This window comes from Terrapene carolina, unplaced genomic scaffold (genome assembly GCF_002925995.2).
Source record: "Terrapene carolina triunguis isolate 2854851 unplaced genomic scaffold, T_m_triunguis-2.0 Scaffold33392, whole genome shotgun sequence".
Classification (NCBI taxonomy): domain Eukaryota; kingdom Metazoa; phylum Chordata; order Testudines; family Emydidae; genus Terrapene; species Terrapene triunguis.
Genome location: NW_020697743.1, coordinates 1 through 18,112, shown reverse-complemented (window position 1 = coordinate 18,112; position 18,112 = coordinate 1). Strand labels below are relative to the sequence as shown.

The 18,112-nt window shown below is 44.6% G+C and overlaps 1 protein-coding gene across 1 annotated transcript; it reads right to left on the bottom strand.

Annotated features, from left to right (window-relative positions):
* Positions 1–5,443: 5,443 nt before the first annotated feature.
* Positions 5,444–16,435, bottom strand: LOC113409443 (lipoprotein lipase-like; the record flags this gene model as incomplete). Its single annotated transcript, XM_026663363.1, has 7 exons — positions 5,444–7,574; positions 8,359–8,460; positions 10,484–10,666; positions 11,425–11,545; positions 12,672–12,914; positions 13,440–13,673; positions 16,324–16,435. Coding segments are annotated over 7 exons (1,014 nt in total), but the record flags the coding sequence as incomplete, so codon positions are not given.
* Between the last annotated feature and the right edge of the window lie 1,677 nt (positions 16,436–18,112).

The following is an 18,112-nucleotide window of genomic DNA, read 5'->3' as shown; positions in this document are numbered from 1 at the left end:
TTCGTTCTTGCAATATTCTGGAGAGCATTACAGGGTCAGATAAGCATTTCTGTGGGATTAGTTGGGGTTGGTCCTGCTTTGAGTAGGGGGTTGGACTAGATGACCTCCTGAGGTCTCTTCCAACCCTAATCTTCTATGATTCTATGATTAGGGAGACGTGCCCTGCTGTAACTTTCCTATGAAATGGCAAAAGTTCGATAAGAACAGCCAACGCAGCCTCTCCCATATAAAGAAAGGAGAACTGGGTCAGTTACAATAAGAGTGAGGTCAGCTTTATCCCATCCCTCAAACCAAACCTCTCTTATGGCTCATCTCAGGACTCCAGACCTGGTTCCTAAATTTGTGCCTCTGACCATCCATCTAGAGCTGAGTGAATAATTGTTTTTTCACTTCACTGGCCAAACTGAAAAAAAATATAGTTTTGGTTTGAACAAAACATTTTGTTCGACTTGAAGTTTTGTTGTGGAGAGTTGTCATATTTTCAGGGGATTTTCGCCCTTAATTTTTTTAAACAAATCTAGCTAAATTTCAGAATGAAATATTGTTTCAAAATGGAAAGTTGACATTGATTTAAACTTTTGATTTTTTCCCCCTTGTGCATGTGGCTGAAACTATTCACTGAGGGCTCGGCTACACTTGCAGATGTTAAACCAGCCCTCGGAGACCACAGCAGAGAAAGCCCTGCCATGTGTTCACACTGTCAGCTGCAAGCGCACTGGCATGGCCATATTTGCGGCATTTGGAGCGGTGCATTATGGGCAGCTATCCCACAGAGCACCTCTTCCCATTCTGGCACTGTGGCTTGTGGGAAGGGGTAGGGAGGGCGCAGGGCATCCTCCATCCTGTCCCAATGCCCCGTGATGCATCGCTTCGCATCCCAGCAATCCCTGTGCTTCCGTCCACATTTGGCGCCATCTTTCAACGGTTTTTGTACTGCGCGCTCTGTCTTCCTTTTCGGTCTGTGGGAATGGATCCCGAAGTGCTGAGGAATATGTTGATGGGTCTCACCAGCACGTCACAAATTGCAGTCAAGTTATTCCTTATGCTACAAAGTGACAGCGATGAGTCCGAAGATGATGTCAACTCACATAATGCATACGACACGAGATTGCTTGTGGCATTCACGGACATCCTCACCACCATGGAACGCCTCTTTTGGGCTTGGGAAACAAGCACCGAGTGGTGGGATCACATTGTCATGCGAGTCTGGGATGATGAGCAGTGGCTGCAGAACTTTCGGATGAGGAAAGCCACATTCATGGGACTGTGTGAGGAGCTCGCCCCCACCCTGAAGCACAAGGACACGAGATTGAGAGCTGCCCTGCTGGTGGAGAAGCGGGTGGCTATTGCAATCTGGAAGCTGGCAACTCCAGACAGCTACTGATTGGTTGCGAACCAGTTTGGAGTGGGAAAGTCGACCGTTGGAATCGTGTTGATGCAAGTGTGCAGGGCCATTAATCGCATCCTGCTCAGAAGAACCATGACTTTGGGCAACGTGCGTGACATTGTGGATGGCTTTGCACAAATGGGTTTCCCTAACTGCGGAGGGGCGATAGATGGGACGCATATTCCAATTCTGGCACCAGCCCACCTAGCCTCCAAGTACATAAATCGGAAGGGGTATTTCTCTATGGTTCTCCAGGTGCTTGTAGATCACCGTGGGCATTTCACAGACATTAACACAGGCTGGTCTGGAAAGGTGCACGACACACGCATCTTTCGGAACACTGGCCTGTTCAGGAAGCTGCAAGCTGGGACTTTCTTCCCAGACCAGAAGATCACCATAGGGGAAGTCAAAATGCCCATTGTGATCCTTGGAGACCCTGCTTATCCTTTCATGCCATGGCTCATGAAACCCTATACAGGGAGCCTTGACAGCAGCAAGGAGCAGTTCAACAACAGGCTGAGTCGGTGCAGAATGACAGTTGAGTGTGGTTTGGGCCGTTTAAAGGGCCGCTGGCGCTCTCTGTATGGGAAGCTGGACCTGGCCGATGACAACATCCCCACGGTTATAGCTGCGTGCTGTACCCGCCATAACATTTGTGAAGGGAAGGGTGAAAGCTTCACTCAGGCGTGGACCTCGGAGGTTCAACGCCTGGAGGCTGAATTTGAACAGCCAGAGACCAGGGCTATTAGAGGGGGCCCAGACTGTAAGGATTAGGGATGCCTTGAGGGAGCAATTTGATGCCGAAAGCCACCAGTAATGTTTGGTGCCCTGCATGGGAGTGAAGTGCAGTGGTTCCAATGCTAGTAGGCATCTGTGTTTGCTACATATGATGCATTGACTAGTAGTGACTGTTGCTTTCCTGGGCTATGCTATCTTTTACTTAATGCAATAAAGAATGTTTCCAAAACCAAAAAACTCATTTATTTAAAAGAAACAGAACTGCTGGAGAAATAGACATGGCATGACACATCTGTGCTGTGTGGGAGGAGGGAAGGGGGCAGGGTGGGGAACGGGACAATCACAGATTTGCGTATGTCCTGTTATCATATTCAGCCTTCCTGGCTGGAGTGCCGCACAATGAGTGCTGCACTTCAGGCTGGCTAAAATGCATGGTGATGGGGGTTGAATGCAGTGGGTAAGGTGGGTTGGTACTGACAAGGAGGCGCAAGGGAAAGAGTTTTGGGACAAGGGCTGTGGGGGGAGGCGGGTGCGGATCTGCTCCATATGCAGTGCTATGAGCACCTGCATCGAGTCCGCTTGGCGCTCCATGATGCTTAGGAGCTGCTCCGTGGCTTGTTGCCGGTGATCTGCATTCTGCTGGCGGAGCCTCCTTTCGGTATCCCACCACTCCTGTACTTTTTGATTTTCAGTAAGGGACTGCTGCATGACATCACGCAGAAGGTCCTCCTTGCTTTTTCGTGGCCGCTTCCTGAGTCTTTGCAGCCTTTCGGCCATTAACAAGGACCGCTGGGATTTCAAGGTTGCATCTGTAAAGCCAAAATGCAACATTTAACAGTGGTAGCATTGTTCACACCAGACAGAGCACTGATTCGGCCGAACTTAAAGACAAGCACAGTGCACACAATAGCACAAACAGCCTGTCCCAAGGAGAGCGCACATAACCCACAGGAGCCCCAAAATGGTGAGTAAACACAGGGGCAAGGAGGACTGATTGTTTCAGGGCCGTACTAACCTCTGGGATTCTGTGCCTTGGGAAGAGCAACAGCTGCAGGGGGCCCCTATTCTGAATACTGTCCCCACAGTTTCCACAGGATGAGTTCGTCCTGGAAGATATCTTGCAGCTGAGGGTGACCTGGGAAGCAAGGGAGCTTCTACTGCAATGCAGCTTCCGCCCTGGCCCATATGCAGCTTGCCTGTGTGCAGCAATGGTCCCCCCACCCCTCGCGGCACAGTGGTGCGGACATGTTAGTCTGACTGGGACAAGGAGCACAGTGGCTCTCCCAAGGAACCTGTGCAAGCAGATTGCCCAGCTTCTGCATGAGACCGTCGATGAGATCACTGAGGCCGATTACCGTGATGTGAGAGAGCACATCAACGCCCTATTCCGCATCTAGGCATGAATGCAGCCCTAACCTTTCTTTCTGCAACCCTCCTTGCCCCAACAGCCCGCACAGAACAACTCCCTTCCCAAAATAAAAGCCGCTTACTGGGCACCTCCTCTGCTGTTTGTTCTTCCCCAAGCACCGTCCGCTGCGACTGGCTACCTTCCTCCTGGCTTGAGAACAGCTCCTGGCTGCATGTGTCTAGGGATGCCGGGCTGTCTTCTGGCTCTGGGCCCCCCTCCTCCTCAGCACCCTTGCTCCCACTTTCCTCCTCCTGCCTTGTTGCACTCTGGGCTGCTACAGCCTCTGAAGTGTCCATGGTGGTACTCGGAGTGGAGGTGGGGTCGCCCCCAAGTATCACGTCCAGCTCTTTGTAGAACCGGCAGGTTGTGGGGGCAGCATCAGAGCGGCGGTTTGCCTCCCATGCTTTGTGGTAGGCATTCCGCAGCTCCTTCACTTTAACCCTGCACTGCGTTCCGGTCATGGCCCCTTTCCATCATGTCCCTTGATAGCTGCCCGTAGGTATCGTAATTCCTACGGCTGGAGCGCAGCTGGGACTGGACAGCTTCCTCCCCACTGATGAGGTCCAGCACCTCGCCATTGCGCCATGCTGAGGATCACCAGGCGCGTGGAGGAATGGTCACCTGGAAAGATGCGCTGAGAGCACTCCACGCCCGGCTGAGCAAACAGGAAGGGGAATTTCAAAATTCCCAGAGAATTTAAAGGGCAGGTCTGACGGTTGGTCACTCGAGGGCAGGGCAGTAGAGTTCAAACTGATGACCAGAGTGGCTAGAACAGGCATTGTGGGACACTTCTGGAGGCCGATCAGAGCGCATTAACAGACCAGGGCATCCACACTGGCGCCGCGGTGCTCCAGCCAGGGCGCAGCAAGCGTTACTCCACTCACGGAGGTGGATTACCGGGGGTGCTCCAGCCGCGGAGTCCGGGCGCTCTACGTGTGGACACCTCAGGCGTTAGGGCGCCCGGGGCTGATTTAATGCGCTCCAACCTGCAGGTGTAGACAAGGCCTGAATTTGACCTGAATTCACAAATAGCTTCAGTTACACCAGAACTGCATTTTTAATTGAATAAACTATTGGTGAAAAAGTTCACCTACCTCTACAGCCATAAGCCTAGCTTCATTCCCCACCAGTGTCCCAGCTCAGCAGTCACTCAAGCCTTGCCCTGTGCAAGGAGAGCCTCAGCTAAACCAGGGCTGCTTTAATGGCTCCTAGATCACCCCTTCGGTCTTCACTTGGCAAGTGTGGCCAGGGCTCCTCTGCTTTCTGAGCTATCCCTGTCTATTGTGGTACAATACGTCATAAATTACAGCAGCCTGTGGACTGCTCTAGCTTGTGCCGGGTGAATTATTATGGTGCAGAATGACCCCAAGAGCAGGGGGTAGTGATATAAATGTGAAGTGGATTACATCTATCTTTGTTCTCCACTCAGCCACCCATCCCTCTGGCTGCACCAAGCACACCTCAGCCATGAGCAAGTTTCTAGTCATGTGTTTGGTAGCCCTAGAAATGTAATTATGCCATATGCAAAAAAAAAAGAAAAGACTTTCAACATTATAGAAATGGACAGTGTCAAGTTTGGAAGGCCCAACATTCGATTAACTACTTTTTTCCTTGGGGCCAAGATTTTCAGGAGTGGCTAGTAATTTGTGGTGCCTTGATTTGGGGGTGCCCACCTTGAAGTATCTTAGAAGGGTCTGATATTTTCCACCATTTTCTTAAAATCAGGCCCCTTTAAGGCATCTCAAGCAGGACAACCAAAACTGAAAGCACTGGTCACTTTTGAAAATGTCTCCGTCTATCTGTTCCCAGAGTCCAGCAAATTTTGTCAGTTTTAAAATACCACTAATGTTTCAATGCTTATTTCTGCAAAACAAAACTAGTCTAGCTAGGGAATTAATTTGACAATTTTATTAAAACCTCAGGTTTCCATTCTGTACAAAATTGAGATGCTTTCTTTAGAAAATGCGTATTACACTGCATTATGTCATAAGCATGGTTAAGTAGCTTTTTGAAAGCTATATACAGGATTAATAGCACATAACTGTATAAATGAAGATAGTCTTGATAGTCTCAGCAATATATACAAACTACCTTTACACACATAAAATATATATATTTACAGGTAATAAATAACATTTCAAGCTAAATCATGTGTCCACATGTATAGAAACCTTTCACCATTGAGCATTCAAGTACTGTAGGTGTTTTATTAGATCCTGTATTAAGAGTCCTCACCTGTCTTCTTTCCAAAGAGCTCATTTTTCAGGAAAATGCAAGTAAAAGCAAGGTCAACCGGAAACATGAATCACTTTGTTTTATCACTTTTAGAGGCCTTGAGTGACATGCTCCAATACCCAAGCAACACTCTCATCCTCTCTCAGCCATAATTCATTGGGTTAAGACATCAAATTTTTAGCACCTTTTGAGTTGTTGGCATTCCAACATATTGCACTGGGTTAGCTCTTTGTTCACCTGATCTGCTAATGGTATGTTGGTTGAAAAATAACATACAGACAGGCGTCGTTTTTTGTTTTGGATGACTTAGCATAAATGCCACCTTCACCATATGCTTTGTAATAAATGCAAGGATTACAAAAAACGGATATGTAATCATATTCTAGCTCGTATTTCCTCCCCAATTTTTGATTTATGGTTTAATAAAAGAAGGTTACTGAATTTTTCATGGCATTCGAATAAATATACATTATTTATTATAAAAAAAATCCCAACCCTTCAGTTTTACAGTACTTGTGTGTTTGTTTGTGGCACTTTTAATTCAAGTGATATCAGAGCATTGTGTTATGTGAACAATACACTCAGGCTCCTTGAATGGCCTAGATCCTGCACCTTACTGAAATTTGTGACATTTCAGACAATCTTGCAGCTCACAGCTTCTACCCCTATGTCATAGGCAAGAAATAAATAGAGAGTAGTCTTTGGAAACATATCAGCAAAGGGAAGGATGATCATGCAGCCTGTCCATTTTCATGTCTGGAAAATACAGGAGAACACAAGGCTAGCACAGCTGTGGCTCGAATGACTGAAACTCAAGTGTCAGAGCAGAATGGCCTGGTTTTCACCTCATTTTGCATTGGTGTCGTAAACAGGTGATGAAAATAAATTTCCTGCAGTTTCCAGTTTGTTGCTTCTTTCGAAGCCCCTAACTTAGAGCAATGTGAGAGTTTAGATGGCTTTATTTGAAAAAGATGTTACCCATTAATGTTAAAATATCATCATAGGACAATGAAAATGCTAGCATCTCCTATGACTGGAAATTTATTGCAGGATGAACTATTTAACAGAGTAGAGATTAACAGGTCACCCTAAGGATAAATCAGTACTCATAGCACTGGAGTTTACCTCACGTACAATGCATTATTATCCAGAATTTTCTCTTTCCATATTCATTCAGTTCTGGGCATCTTTTGAGTACCAGCCTTAGCAAGAGCAGGTGTATGCTTTCCCGAATGCTAAATATATATTTGAGCACCCTGAGCAAGGGCCAGCGAAGGGTCTTTAAACTCATTAATTAGCTGAATGGATGTTGCCCAACCACAAAAACAGACATCTGTCCAGTTTTAGAAAAATCTTTAAAAGTAACAAATCAAGTTTAAAAAGCCAAAATACAGGCCCAGAAATGAGACTTTTCAATAAATACTAAGAATTTGCTATACAGTACATTATATCAAGAAACCTTGTTACAAGGTGGTATTTTGAGGCAAAATAACTCTTAATTCTTCCCGGTAATCAAGATGTTACACTTTCTGTAGATGTATTTTAAACTACTTAGCTAATATGTTCTTTATAGTTAAGTAACCACTTTGTGTGTTCTGAGACTCCGTACAAAAGAGTCTACTAGAATAACTAGGAATAGCAGACTAAAAGGCCAGCAGTATTACAGCTGCTAAATATTTCAATACATTCAGTTCTCAACACCCAACATAATGGGGATTATTTTTCCATCCAAAGCAGAAATGTTTCATCCACTTCATTCTTCAGAAAATTCGAGAGCTGATCTTTCTTTAAGGTCTTGACTGGTCTCTAAAAGAGAAATAGGAGCAGTTTATAACCTACCTTAGCCTTATTTGTAGGATTTTTTCAAAGTCTAAACAATTGTTTTGTGTGACAATACGTTAGCTGCTCAACTCTTTGATGGTTGTTGGTCACTAATTATGACACACACCTGATTTTTAGAGGAGTGCTGAGCGCCAGCAGTTCGTATTGACTTCAATGGGACTTAGCCCTGGAGCGAGAGTCTAGTGCATCGTGATGGAGAACTGAGACCTGAATAGGCAGGTGCACCCATGAGACCTAAAAATAGCTACTGTATCAAACACTGCCCCACCACTGACAGCCTGAAACCTAGCTGTAAAGCCCAAACGAAGATGGACATGTTTTAAAAGAAACCACAAATAGTCCTGAAGACAAAAGTGTGCTTGTTTCCTGCTGAGTTAGAAGGCATCACCTTATACCCTACTTGGCCCCTCCTGTGCAAAGCGTGGATGTAAGCCTAGTAGGGCTTTACACCCCCTGTGTCTTCCCTTTGCATAGGGGTCTATGACTATACAGGATAGCACAGAACCAGGACCAAATATTCAGTCACTTAAGTTTTGATAACCTCGGCAAAGTTCAGATGCTTCCCCAAAGCTCATCTAGCACTGACCAGCGTTACCATGGAAGTCAATGTGGCAATCTCATGAGACTGTTTTCTCACAAGACTTTCGGCACTGCCTGGTTTCAGCCAATACTGAGAACATCCTTAAAGTAATGTTCTACATTCATTGATTTGTCTGTGTGGCATCATATGTTGCAGTAGAGCTCTTACCCTGTATCTGTGTTCTTGGGCTTATCAGCGCATTTCACAAATACCACAGCCTCCTTCCCTTTTTTGAGGTGAGAGATCCCATCGCGAGAGCAGAACACCATCCTGCAGATCAAACATAAGAGTTTTCACACAGCTGAGCAGGGACAACCATTTTAGCTCTTAAAATGCAACCAATGTCCAGAAACAATGTGCCTTTGTCAAGGATGGGATCATTTGTTTCTTAAATGCATGAGCAATCAGTTAAGGAATGGCTAGAGCTGGGAGAAATTTTTCAGCTGAAAATTTTTTCAGCAAAAAAAGTACGGTAGATTTGGCAACACAAACATTTCACCAATTTGTGCCAATTTTGCCAAGTTTTTAGTTTCAACCCTACTCTCCCCTTTATCCCCCCCCCCCCAAAAAAAAACCACTGAAAATTTATTTTGACACTTTCTTAACGAAATGTTTAAATTTTGGTTTGCAACGACTTTCCATTTCAAAATTTCCTTTAAATTTTACTTAATCCAAAAACATTTAAAAAAGTCTAAACAAACTATTTTACCAAGACAAAACATTTTTGTCCAAATTAAAAAACTTTAAAAATGCCAACAAACCAAAAAAATCTATTTACACGGTGCTAAAAATAACATTAAGATATCCTATTTGAAAAATAAAAACAATATTTGTTTTTAAACATTCCAGTAATGTCATTTGTAAAAATTCTGTACAATTTCAAACAGCACAGGCAGTTTCTAGTGAACTTAGGTACAATGAAACTTCATTGGTAAAAGATTTTAAAAAGACACTGACTTGTTTCAATGCATTGTTATGGACAAATGGCTACTCCACTTAGAGTGAAAACTGCATGCAGCCAAATTGTGTCATTTATTGGCCCAATTCTGCAAAGTGCTGAATGACTTCAACTCCTAAAGGGTCAGTGCAAGGTGCTGAGCAATCCGGCTCTTGGGACCTGATTCAGGAAAGCACTTCTATACATGCAGAAACAAATTTGGGAAAGGAGGTAAATTGGACTTTTTGCAGGCCCTCGTCATTAATCACAAAGGGTGAAATTCTGTGCAATGTTTTTAGATGGCTGTAAGAACCTCACTTCCCGTGCAAATTCTGGCCCAGGAGTTTACACGCATTAATATTCATGTGACTTTTGCTTTCTCTGAACATTCTTGGTTAAAAACCTTGTTCCCCTGAACCTTTGTGAATGAAGTATGTTGCCAATTTCACCCAAACCCAGCAGCTGCTTTTATTTGCCAAAGCTACTTGTTGATTATTTTTTCCATATTTCTCCAGCTCTCATTACTGTGTATTTTGAAAAACTTACTACTGTACAAAATTCAGAGCTGGATGTATTACACTACAAACAATTGGACACATTTAAGTCCCTTTTTCAGTTCAGATTTTCTGCCAACAGATTTCAAGCTTTATGAATATGGTCACTGTTCAAAATTTGGTTTATGTGAATGTATTTCTGCTTCGGAACTACTCATGAGTGCTGCTTTGGGTATGCGGTATTCATTCACAACAAAGTCACATGCTGTTGTTGCTGCCCTCCTGATTGAAGGATTCCCAAGCGAATAAAGCGTTTCCAAGATGGCCACACACACACACACACACACACACACTTCCTGTGGGACTACAAATGTGGAAGGGTGTTCAGGAGTCCCTCCCTTCTTTGTGATGAAAGTGTTATTTACACAAATGATCAGAAGGAGGCAGGTGAGATGGTCTGCAAATACCATCAAAGTCGCTGATTCAGCAAGGTTCTTAAGCACATGAATAGTTCCATTGAAGTCCACATGATTATTCATATCCTTAATGTTAGCCACATACTTAAGTGCATGGCTGAATGGTGCTGAGTGGAATTTATGGGACCAGAATAACTGAGATGCTCTAGCTGCTACAGTGATGTGAAACATCTGTAAACCTAACCTAACTAGCTGCTTGAGCCAGGTTGATGGCTCTTTGCATCATTAGAGCAGCACAAAAAACAACAACCAGCGTATACCTGTGAATCTGACCCCTGGCTTTTATTCAAACAAATGCTCCTAATCTCTTTCTACCCCCACCAGGTATCTTGAGAGTCCTGACACACTGACAATTAAATCCAATATTCAATTTTTACTGTAATTACTTTTTCTGAGTTTCTCCTGCCTTCACTCTGACCCTCTGGATGTCAAAAGCGTAGGCGGTCCACCAGTCTGACCAACTGAAAATGGATTCCTTCTCCCACTGCAATGTCAGCATGAGGAGGTCTCCAATACTGACCTCGGTGTAAACCAGGAAGGAGTAGGTCTTGTTTGTGGAAATTTCAGGTCTGTGGAAAAAAATAAGTTACAATCTGTGATTAGGCCTTTGTGTATTTTCAGAGATGGACAAGTGTGCGCTGTCGCACTTTGGGCCTGATCCAATGTGCTCTGTAGTCAATGGGCATCTTTCCACTGACTTCAGCTCAGGCCCTTACAACCCACCCTAGCTCCCATCTCTGAGTCAATCTGTTGCTGGTCAGCTCCTACGCACCCCCATCTGTGCGGCTTGTGGCAGACCCATGTTGGACAACAAAACTGTGTTAAGTTACATGTAAGTCTTTGCCTTTAACTCAGTGGGAACATGACATTAAGGCTCTACAGTGGGGGTGGGGGGGGAAGAGCACCACTCTTGCGTAACAGCAAATCCAAGCTAGTGTAGTGTAAGCAGAACTCTCCATTGCTTTCAACTGGGAGCTCTGCTTGAAGACTGATGACACAATAAGGTCTTGAATTTCTTTGGCTTGGAGAATTTTTGATTATGACGAGCCACAAGCCTGACTTGACGTTTCTTTTTCAAATCTCTGATCAAAGTGGCCCTTATGGAGACTATATGCTAAGCCTTAGTACTGCACTGCTGACAGCTGCTATCTGAGCCAGATTTGAACCACAAGAGCTCAAAGCATAAGTCTCTACTGCTTGTGCTAGAGAGCCAGGTTCTTTAGTTGGGGCTGCAATAGAGTCATACCCTCTGTGGTTCAGGTCTAGCAGGAGACAGCCTGAGCAGTGGGTTGTATTTGTGCTTGTCTGGATTTCCGTTGATACTCACAGTATCAAAGCAATGTTCTTGCTCTCATCGGCAGTGCCATACAAAGAGACCAGGAACGGCTGATTTGTCTTGGTCACATTCTCCTTTCCAAAAAAATGGACCTTGACCTGGTAATGAAAGACTGGGTGGAGGAAGGAACAAAAAAGGAAAATTCATCATTAAAAACAGCCTGCAGAGAGAGAGAGACTAGCAAACCTGACAACTTGGCCAAACCCTGGTGTGGATCTGCTACCCTTGCTCAAGCTGACTAGCCCTTTGTTATGTGAGTAGTTCCACAGACATCAAGAGGACTTTCTTGTGTTAAGGATTACTTAACAGGAGCACGGATGGCAGAATCAACTACTTCAGGGTTATTTACTGCTTGGCATTGGAATGGCTATATAAACTGTTTGCTGGGGCTTCAGTACTGGCTTGGTGTCGTTTCACAGGGAAGGTTCATGTGTCTCAGTGCTGGGGCTAACCCTGCACACCCAGACTCAAAGGAGTAGTTCTTTCTCATGCAAAAAGTCCCTATGAAGTTTGTTGTAACTGGTTCAGCGAATCACCACTACACTGTAAACACCCACAAATTCCAGTCCGGCCACTGTTCCAACACTGGCAGCACCAGAGAAACTCGGAGGTACCGCTTGTCCTTGGTTTACTTCTGGAGTAGTGCAGCTTCTTGCTGCTCCTTACTCAGTGCTTGTAGCACAGCCATACTTGGGTCCTTCCTATATTACTGTCAATGCTACAAGGCTGACCTAGTTAGTTCCCCCCGTAGCTGAAAGCTTTCCGATTCTTTCCAGCAATTTCCATTTTAGACCAGCCACTGTGGCAATCAGAAAAAAAAAAGTGTAGGTCTTGCAGTGGCAGGTTTTGGCACAGGCATTACTGTATAGCGTTTGAGTTTGATGCCTGCACATCTCAGAATAAGTCACTCACCACGCTTTGGTTTGCTTTTAGTTTTTCCAGCAACAGTAAGAATTGGTTTGGAAAAGAAAGCGATGGAAAAATTCAGAGAGTCAGACTGTTCCAAGCAGAGTTACTGACTACACTGGACAAGACAGGTCCTTTTCCCTTTGGATCCCTTAACATTGTGTTACATTAACTTCCCCACCCTCTTCTCCTTAAGGGAAAAACTCTAAGATCTTCAATAGCTCAGTGTATCCGGATGTCAGTTTGCAAAGAAGCAAGATCATCATTCTCCTCCCACACAACGCAGCGTGAACAAAAATCACTTTTCCCACAATGAAACGGCTGCCACCTACCTTTATAGGGCATCTGAGAGCGAGTCTTCAAATACATTTTGCTGTTTCTCTTGGCTCTCACTTTGCTGACCGTATAGCCCAGATTGTTGCAGCGGTTCTTCCTGCAGCTCAGACACAGACCCTTCTCAAAGGTCTCCTTTGTGTTGCAGCGGTACGCCAGGCTTGGCTTGTCTTCGTACAAGAGGGAGTCGATGAAGAGGTGGATTGAACGTTCGTGAGAGCACTTCACCAGTTGATCCACATCTTTGAAGGAAGAGAATCAGGTTACCCGGTCAGAGTTATCAGTGAGAAAACAATCTATTTGAGATGAGGGCCTTATGGAGGGGATCGTCACAAGTGCCTGTGGAGCACCAGTCCCATTGACTTGCAATACGATTTAGGCTCCTAAGTAGCGAAGGGTCCATCTAGGCTGGAGCTGGAAGAGCAATTAGCAGCTCGGGTAGATGTAGCATGCTAGCTTTGATTAAGCTTGCTCAATAAAAAGAGCAGCATAGCGGCAGCGGGACAGGTGGCGGGACAGACGAGTCCCATCCAGGACCCTAGGTACTTACTTGGGCCAGCTAGACCATCCCAGCGCCCACACAGACATGGCTACACGGCTATTTTTAGCATGCTAGCTCAATCAACGCTGGCATATGTATGTCTACCCGAGCTGGAACTCACACTTCCAGCTGCAGTGTAGCCCGGCCCTTAGGTGCTGTTGAAAATTCCTCCCACCCTAAGATCACTTGGACAAGTGTTAGCCTTCTCTTTCCAAACTAGCCTTACCTGCAAGGCCTTTTTCTGCAATCAGACGCAGCGCTTCACCTAGATTACAGCCTGGCTGAAAGCCCCCTCCATTTGGGTAGATGTCAATATGCCCAACGGGCTTCTGTATCCCAATGCTGCGATCCGGAGACCCCCTGGTGTAGGTGTGTAGGACATCAACAAAATCAGCATCATCCGGGGAGAGGCGCGTGGTTGCTTCAGCATATTCAAAGTTAGGTCCAGCTGGATCTAAACCTTCATGGGAGTAAAAAAATCCAAACCAATGGATGAAATTGATGTAATCTGTGTTACAGTCCCCAAGTTTGGGGAGCCTTAGTTTAAAAGTTGTTTTGTTTGCATTGTCAGCTCCTTAAATACATTAATGAAAGCACACATTCATGTATGCTAAAGTATTAAATACAGACATTAAAGCTTCATTATTATTATTACACAGAATATGGTGTATATAAAAGATGCGTAAAGAAATAAGGCAGTTTAACTCTTACAGGTTTGCAGTATTTATGGCTAGTGAAAAAAAAAGACTTTTCTCAAAATGTTTTCTCATTTTTTTCCACATTTTGAAAAATTGAAGTTTTAAAAATTCAAAATATCAAAAAAATTGAAATATTTCAACCAGCTCACTTGCTGGTACGAAAACAGGTGTGTATGGGGGGGAGGGGACGAATAATGAAAAAAAATCATTGTCAGTGTTCCTGATTTTTAAAGAAATTTTAAAATTGCATCAATTTCAAAGGTCAAAAAAGTGACCTGCTCGAACAGTAAATAAAAGCCTCAATTGTGACACTTACACAAACAACATACATCCACTTCCCTTACTGTGCAAATTCCTATAACATAATAGCAAACGTGTCTAAAACAGATGGTTAACCTTGCTAGGACAGTTCTAAGTTTAACTCAGGGGACCTGGGACTGAACACCTGGGTTAGCTTCACCTCGGTGTGAGCATCAACACTGCAATTCCCTACCCAAGTTACTGTGTCCTCACCGGTATAGTGCTGCATTCACCTGGGGTGGGGGCACTAGGGGTTCTGGGGGCATATCCCATGATCCTTTGTGTTGTAGTGAATTGAGCTGCTCTACAATTCTCTCCTAGTGACTTGTGAGACGTATGTTCTGTCTTTCTAGGCATAAGTGGGGGAGGAGAGGAATGGAATTGTGGGAAGGCACTGGAGGACTATCAGCACTCGAGTGAGTTAGCCTGTGTCCTCACTGCAAAGTGGACGGGTTACCAACCCAAGTCAAAGCAGCACTTGTGATCTAGCCAATAGCCCCATCAGGGCCAACCAACCTGGGTTTAAAGCAACACAAAACTCTGTGGGTGGACAGGAAGGAGGTTAGAGGCAATATCAGAGTAACAGCTCTGCAGTGAAGACAGACCCACAGACAAACTGGGGGTTTTCCTGGCTGTATAGGTCAAAGTACCGTGCCTAGCACAGTGGGGCTCAGGCCTGTAAGGCCTATCATCACACAATCAATAATCACATATTGGAGCATGAGCTTTCATGGGTATTCGTCCAAAGAAGTGGGTATTCACCCACAAAAGCTCATGCTCCAATACGTCTGTTAGTCTATAAGGTGCCACAGGACTCTTTGCTGCTTTTACAGATCCAGACTAACACGGCTACCCCTTTGATACTTGACAGACAAACAAGTTTGTTTACTTTTGCAGGAGATAATGCTGCCTGCTTCTTGTTTACAGTGTCACCTGAAAGTGAGAACAGGTGTTCTCATGGCACTGTGGTAGCCGGCGTCGCAAAATATTTACGTGCCAGATGACCTAAAGAGTCATATGTCACTTCATGCTTCAACCACCATTCCAGGGGACATGCCTCCATGCTGATGACAGATTCTGCTTGATAACAATCCCAAGCAGTGCAGATTGACGCATGTTCATTTTCATTATCTGAGTCAGACGCTACCAACAGAAGGTTGATTTTCTTTTTTGGTGGTTTGGGTTCTGTAGCTATCTTTAGAAATCTCACATTGGTACCTTCTTTGCATTTTGTCAAATCTGCAGTGAAAGTGTTCTTAAAATGAACGTGTGCTGGTCATCATCTGAGCCTGCTATAACATGAAATATATAACAGAATGTGAGTCAAACAGAGCAGGAGACTTACAATTCTTCCACGAGGAGTTCAGTCACAAATTTAATTAACAAATTATTTTTTAACGAGTGTCATCAGCATGGAAGCATGTCCTCTGGAATGGTGGCCAAAGGATAAAGGGGCATATGAATGTTTACCATATCTGGCACCTAAATACCTTGCAACACCGGCTACAAAAGTGCCATGAAAATGCCTGTTCTCACTTTCTGATGACATTGTAAATAAGAAGAGGGCAGTATTATCTCCTGTAAATGTAAACAAACTTGTTTGTCTGAGCAATTGGCTGAACAAGAAGTAGGACTGAGTGGACTTGTAGGCTTTGAAGTTTTACATTGTTATGTTTTTGAGTGCAGTTATGTAACAAAAAAAAATCTACATTTGTAAATTGCACTTTCACGACAAAGAGATTGCACTACAGTACTTATATGAGGTGAATTGAAAAATACTATTTCTTTTGTTTTTTACAGTGCAAATATTTGTAATCAAAAATAATATACACTCATTTCATTTTCAACACAGAATACAATACATATGAAAATGTAGAAAAACATCCAAAATATTTAATAAATTTCAATTGGTAGTCTATTGTTTAATAGTGCGATTAATCACGATTAATTTTTTTGAGGTAATCGCATGAGTTAACTGTGATCAATCAACAGCCCTAGCTAAAAGCAAACCAAATTTCAAGAAGAAGGTAATATTCAAGCCAGGGGAGAAACAGGGTCCCCCATTCTCTCTTTGTGAGCGCACAAACCGATAAACAGCAGGGTTTTTCTTACCAGTGATCCTGTTAATCTTCTTTTTGGTCAGACTTCCAGCAATCCCAGCAGCATGGGCACCAAGACTATAGCCCAGCAAATGGAGGTTGTCGAGTGGGTAATTGAATTGTTCCTATGGAAGATTTAAAAAAAAAAAAAAAGTTTAAATTCCAAGGGTGCAAAACCAAAACAATTAAGACAGAAAAAGTATCTGAAAAATTGCAATTTACTGTAAACCTACTCAGTCCCTGACTGAAGACAATATGGTTTGATGTTTATTTCAGTGGGGACAGGATTAGGTGCCATGTAAAAGATTAAGGGCAGATTTGGGGGGCTAGACAAGATGACCCTTGTGGTCCCTCCTAACCCTGTGGTTCTATAGTTCAAAGGCACAAAGGGCAGATAGACTCCCACTGAAAGCCATTGGGAGTTGGGCAGTTCACTCCCATTTGTGCTTTTGAAAATCTTCTCCTAAAGAAAATTAATGTCAAGCAAGGCTGACCACATATATGCTGCTCTCATCACTGCCCAGCTCAGAGAGGGGTGAGCTGTGCACATATCCCATAACTGATTTTCATACGAATCACAGCACTACCCTGCTACCATAGCAGCATTGTTCCCTATGCTATATTTTCTGGTGCTTTGTCCAGTCTAGTTTAACCTCTCCCAGGTGAGGGGTTTCCACTTGGCACTTGGGAGGCTATTCCACAGTTTAAGAGATTTCACCACTAAGAAATGTCTCCTGCTATTTATCCTAGATCTTCCTTTTCTTAGCCTTGTCCCCTAGTAGCACCCTACAATAAACCCCCCCCTTCTTCTGCCATTCCGATATTGGTAGACTATTGTTATAATACAAGAACAATGGATTGCCGAGTCTAAAGATCTGAATGGGTTTAAAAAAGGTGTAGGGGGGATTTTCAAAAGCACTCGGCATTGGCCACGACATCAATGGGAGGAGAGCAGGCCAGCTTTTGAGCACTGAGTGCTTCTGAAACCCCTCCCCCAAGGAGTGGAATTAGCCTACGGGGTGGCGGGGTTCTGAACCTGACCTGCTAACTCGTGTGAAGACTCCGAACTGCCTTTTTACTAGGATTTTATCTTGTGTTAGTGAACGTGATTTAAGAACACCCCTTTTCCCCAGTGAAGCCATGGCCTTAGACATTTAGATAGATAATGAGAACGACCAAAGTTGCAAAGAGGATTAAGACATTTTATGTATATAAACACTTATGCTTCAGGACATAAGCTCATCACTGACAGATGGGATTTAGGAAGAGATTTTCCTAAAGGCATGTTATTTCTTAATTATCCAACTATGGGGTTTCTTGCAATTTCTCCCAAGACATGTGGTATTGGCCTCCATCAAACAAGATGCTGGGCCGTAGCTCAGTATTGCTCAGGGAATCAATATGCCCCATTCAGAGCCGTCCCTTGGGTAGAGCAAATCGGGGCGGCTGCCCTGGGCTTTGGCAGGCCCCGCGCTTCGATAAAAATCAGGACTGTCCCGATATCTAGCCCTTTGTCCCGCATTCCGACCAATGTACGATCGGTCCCGATATTTGTCCTGATATTCAGGCGAGGAAGCGGGCGGCGAGGGGAGGCGGGAGGGCAAGCGGGATGAGGAGGCGAACAGGGAGGCGAGCAGGGGGGGGGGGGGGGGGGAGGCGGGCAGACGGCGAGGAAGAGAGTGGCAGACGGTGGGGGCGTGCCAGACGGACGCTGAGGAGACTAGTGGGGAGGCTGACTTGTCCCGGGCCCCGCACCCCCCCCCGCGGGACAGCATTCTCCTTCTTGCCCCAGTCGCAGTTTG